This window comes from Microtus ochrogaster, chromosome 2 (assembly GCF_000317375.1).
Source record: "Microtus ochrogaster isolate Prairie Vole_2 chromosome 2, MicOch1.0, whole genome shotgun sequence".
Taxonomy (NCBI): domain Eukaryota; kingdom Metazoa; phylum Chordata; class Mammalia; order Rodentia; family Cricetidae; genus Microtus; species Microtus ochrogaster.
In genome coordinates this window covers 17,496,015-17,501,169 of record NC_022010.1, presented here as the reverse complement: position 1 = coordinate 17,501,169, position 5,155 = coordinate 17,496,015, and the positions used below count along the sequence as shown (strand labels likewise).

Here is a 5,155-nt window from a genome sequence, read left to right as displayed (position 1 = left end):
TTTCTTGTCGTCCCAGCTAGCTTACACCCGAAATAATCACACAGAAACTGTATTAATTTAAACACTGCCTGGCCCATTATCTCTATCCTCTTATTAGCTAACTCTCACATCTTGATTTAACCCACTTCTAGCAATCTGTATATTACCATGAGGTTGTGGCTTACCAGGAAAGATGCAGTGTGTCTGAGATTGACAGCTCCATGGTGATTCTCTCTGACTCTGCTTTCTTCATTCCAGAATTCAGTTCTGTCTACTCTGCCTACCTCTAAGTATTTTACTTGTATGCATGGATATATACCATGTGAGTACCTGTTCTTTACACTGATCAAAAGATGGTGTTAGAAACCCTAAACTTGGAACAATGGATAGTTATGATCCCACATGTAAGTCCTTCAGCCCACCTGTATGCAAGACCATGAGGACTATTTACTGCTGATCCATCTTTCCTGCTCTGTGTTGATTATTTGTAATCAGCATATTAATTACTATTGTTTTCATTTGTCCATTTATAACTTTTTAAACACACAGTACCTCATAGTAAAATCTTATTTATGTTGCAGTTTAGATTGGGGCACTTCAGGCTTCTGGTAGATGAATAAAGAGTTTAAGTTAATGCATAACTCTTTGTAGAAACTTCATCAAAAACCTATGAGTTATTTCTATCTTTTATGTTTGATTGATATCTTTCATGTGAAACAGGTATTTATTTTTTTTTAATTTTTAATATTTATTTATTATGTATATAATATTCTGTCTGTGTATATGCCTAAAGGCCAGAAGAGGGCACCAGACCTCATTACAGATGGTTGTGAGCCACCATGTGGTTGCTGGGAATTGAACTCAGAACCTTTGGAAGAGCAGGCAATGCTCTTAACCTCTGAGCCATCTCTCCAGCCCCTGAAACAGGTATTTAATATGTATTTCTGGCTGTCCTAGAAGTGATTGCATGGATTAGGCTGGTATTGAACTCAGAGGCAGATAGATATACATGCCTCTGCCTTCTGAGGACAAGAATTAGAGGCATGACTCAATAATCTGGCTTTTTTATCTTATTTTTCTTTTTTGTAGTTAGGAATTATTCATTCATACAATTTCTCTTATCTATACTCTATACTGTTGATCTGCTTATGCATCTTTCATTGTTGGTTAGTAGGCATTTCTCTTGCAAGGTGCTATCCCATTCAAAGGGTTCAGAAATGACCGAGGTGAATCTCCAATTCAGTTTGCTTCTAAAGTGACTTGTTGATTAAATTATGATGTCTATATTATGGAATAAGTATGGGGAGCACCAGAATTCTATGACTATACTGTCAAAGAAGTATACATTTATAATGTTGTCAAAATCATGCTTTCTGTTGTACACATGTACGGGATATTTTAGAATGCAGTGACCTATGATGACGTGCATATCAACTTCACTTGGGAAGAGTGGACTTTACTGGATCCTTCACAGAAGAGTCTCTACAAAGATGTAATGCTGGAGACCTACAGAAACCTCACTACTATAGGTAAGACTGAATTATCTTTCATGTTTCAAATAAGGGGACAACTGTTCATTGGTTAATGATGCTCTTTTGTAATATGATCTAAAAAGAAGAATGGGGTAAATAAATCAAGATTTTTGTAAGGTTTGCTTCAAATTGTAACTTAATTTTTTACAATTTTTAATATATAATAAACATTTTTTCTGGCAATATATTTTAGGATACAGTTGGGAGGACCATAATATTGATGAACATTGTCAAAGTTCTAGAAGACATGAAAGGTAATTTTCATGTATAAGGTGATACAAATGTACCTATGAAGAATTTGTAATGTATCCAAATGTTTTACACAAAAAGAACAGTGCAAATTATTATTATGAATTGATGATTGTTAATTTCTCACAAAATCATGTACCTTAATTTCAGATAGGTGAACTGCATTTGCAAGTCATTCTTTCAAGAAAGAAGTCAAGGAAGCAATGTCTTAACCTATATTACCATTTGAATCATGATATTATGAGAGCTATTCTGTAAAATTGTCAATTTATTTCATATTACTCATATTAATGATAAGTATATCTGTAAGCCTCTGTATTACACTAATAGTCCATAGAAAGGGTAGTTTAACACATATACTTGTGACTGTGTTAAGTTTAGTGAGGGGGGCAGTTAGAGTCATGAATCAAGGGGCAGCTGTTGTAGAGAGGCCTTAATCCAGATACCACAAGTCTATGAGAACAGAAAGTCAAACTGTGAACTCAATGTGGAAGCCTTATATTTGTTATTCTTTCTTTACTAGGTGTATCATATGTTACTCTGGATACAAGCCACATGAGCATAGGGATGTGAAAAGATATAACATACCTCTCCCTCAGAACAAACAGAAGATAGGTAGCAGTCCCCATGTTGAGTATACTTGTTGAATTTGATGTACAAGTATACAAGTAATTGGTTTTCTAGCCTCATTGTTAATATATCAACAAGCTCACATTTCAGAAAAGCACCATGACTACTCGGACTGTGTAAATACTTCTGTTTGTGCTAGTACACTTAACAAATGTAATTTCACTCACAGTATAGGAAAGTTTATAAATGCAATAAGAGTGGTAAAGCTCTGAGATTTTTCAGTTCTCTTCAAATACATGAAATTTCTCATACAGAAAAAAAGATTCTGTAAATGTGAACCATGTTATAAAGGCTGTTATCAGTTATCTTCAAAGATGAAAAGCAAGCCTTAATGAAGGGGAAAAACAAGATTATAAACATAGTGCTAAAACCTAAACATATAATTCCTCTTTAAAATATGACTAAGATGTAAAATTAATTTATACAGATAAAAATATTCAACAATGTAGTAATGCTTTAACATGTACCATTATTGTTGTAGGCATGAAAAAATTCAAACTGGAGAGAAAACTTCCATATATACTCAATGTGTTAAAGACTTTGCATGTGATAGTCATCTTCACAGGCATGAAAAAACACATACTAGATTGAAACCTTATGAAGGAAATGAGTGTGGTAAAGCCTTTTCACATCACAGTCATCTTCAAATTCATAAAAGAACATACAGTGGAGAGAAACCCTATGAATGTAATCAGTGTGGTAAAGCCTTTGCATATCACAGTCATCTACAAAGTCATGAAAGAATCCATACTGGAGAGATACCCTATGAATGTAATCAGTGTGGTAAAGCCTTTGCACTTCCCAGTACTCTTCAAACACAGAAAAGATTACATACTGGTGAGAAGCCCTATGAATGTAATCAGTGTGGTAAAGCCTTTGTGCAGCACAGTCATCTTCAAAGTCATGAAAGAAGCCATACTGGAGAGATACCCTATGAATTTAATCAATGTGGTAAAGCCTTTGCATGTCATAGTAATCTTCAAAAAAATAAAAGAATCCATATGGGAGAGAAACCCTATGAATGTAATCAGTGTGGGAAAGCCTTTGCACAGCACAGTCACCTACAAAGCCATGAAAGAACCCATACTGGAGAGAAGCCCTATGAATGTAATCAATGTGGTAAAGCCTTTGCATATCACAGTAATCTACAAAGACATAAAAGAAGCCATACTGGAGAGAAACCCTATGAATGTAATCAGTGTGGTAAAGCCTTTGCACTTCCCAGTACTCTTCAAGTACATAAAAGATCACATACTGGTGAGAAGCCCTATGAATGTCATCAGTGTGGTAAAGCCTTTGCACAGCACAGTCATCTTCAATGTCATGAAAGAAGACACACTGGGAAGAAACCCTATGAATGTAATCAGTGTGGTAAAACCTTTGTATGTCACAGTAGTCTCCAAACACATAAAAGAACCCATACTGGAGAGAAACCCTATGAATGTAATCAGTGTGGTAAAGCCTTTATATGTCACAGTAGTCTCCAAGCACATAAAAGAACCCATACTGGAGAGAAATCCTATGTATGTATTCAGTGTGGTAAAGTCTTTTCATATCCCAGTTATCTTCAAAGTCATGAAAGAAGCCATACTGGAGAGAAACCGTTTGAATGTAATCAATGTGGTAAAGCCTTTTCACAGCACGGTCATCTTCAAAGTCATGAAAGAATCCATACTGGAGAGAAGCCCTATGAATGTAATCAGTGTGGTAAAGCCTTTGCACATCTCAGTCATCTACAACGTCATGAAAGAATCCATACAGGAGAGAAACCCTATGGATGTAATCAATGTGATAAAGCCTTTGCATGGCGCAGTAATCTACGAAGACATAAAAGAACGCATACTGGAGAGAAGCCCTTTGTATGTCACAGTAGTCTCCAAACACATGAAAGAACACATACTGGAGAGAAACCCTATGAATAAAATCAATGTGGAAAAGCCTTTGCATGTCACAGTAATCTCTGAAAACAAAAGAACCCATACTGGATAGAAACATTACGTATGTAATTAGTTTGCTAAAGGCTTTGTTTATCATAGTCATCTTCAAAGACATGAACTAACACATGCTGGAGATAAACTCTATGAATGTAATGAGTGTGGTAAAGCCTTTTCACTTCACAGGACTCTTCAGGTGCATAAAAGATCACACACTGGAGATAAACTCTGTGAATGTAATCAGTGTGGTAAAGCATTTGCATGTATGAATAATCTAAATCATGAGAAAAAATTCATACTGCAGAAAAACCATATGAATGTATTCAGTGTGGTAAAATTTTGTACTTTATATAGGAGTAAAACTTTTGTGTACAACAATCTGTTAAAAATCTTTGCACATTACAATAGAGATTGACTACCTGAAATAAATACTGAGGACTTCTTATTATGAAGTATTTGGTAAGATCTTTAGCCAAAACACTTACAATCAGCTACATAACGATTTGGGATTTCCCTTTGTATGCTGTGAATGTATTTTGTTACCATTCTTTACTAAAGAAGCTGCTTTGGGTCTATGGCACAGCAGAATAGAGCAAGGCAGGAATTTCCAAGCATAGGTAGAGGAAAACAGAAAGTTGAGTCAGACTCCATGTATATGCTGAAGGAGACATGCCCTGGAACCTTACTGGTAAATCACAAGTCTTGTGGTAAAATACAAAATAATAGAAATTGGTTAATTTAAAATGTCAGAGTTAGTTCGTAAGAATCCTGAGCTAACAGACCAAGCAGTGTTTTAATTAATATAGTCTCTGTGTGATTATTTGGGGTCTG

General features: G+C 35.3%; 1 protein-coding gene and 1 pseudogene across 1 annotated transcript; both read left to right on the top strand.

Annotated features, from left to right (window-relative positions):
- The first annotated feature begins 242 nt into the window (after positions 1-242).
- LOC101985376 (zinc finger protein 431-like) lies at positions 243-1,769 on the top strand. Its single transcript, XM_026784470.1, has 3 exons — positions 243-301; positions 1,382-1,508; positions 1,705-1,769. The coding sequence occupies exons 1-3, from the start codon at positions 287-289 to the stop codon at positions 1,767-1,769; spliced, it is 207 nt and encodes a 68-aa protein (XP_026640271.1). The 5' UTR covers positions 243-286.
- A 1,104-nt stretch (positions 1,770-2,873) lies between these two features.
- LOC113457407 lies at positions 2,874-4,354 on the top strand (annotated as a pseudogene).
- Positions 4,355-5,155: the final 801 nt, after the last annotated feature.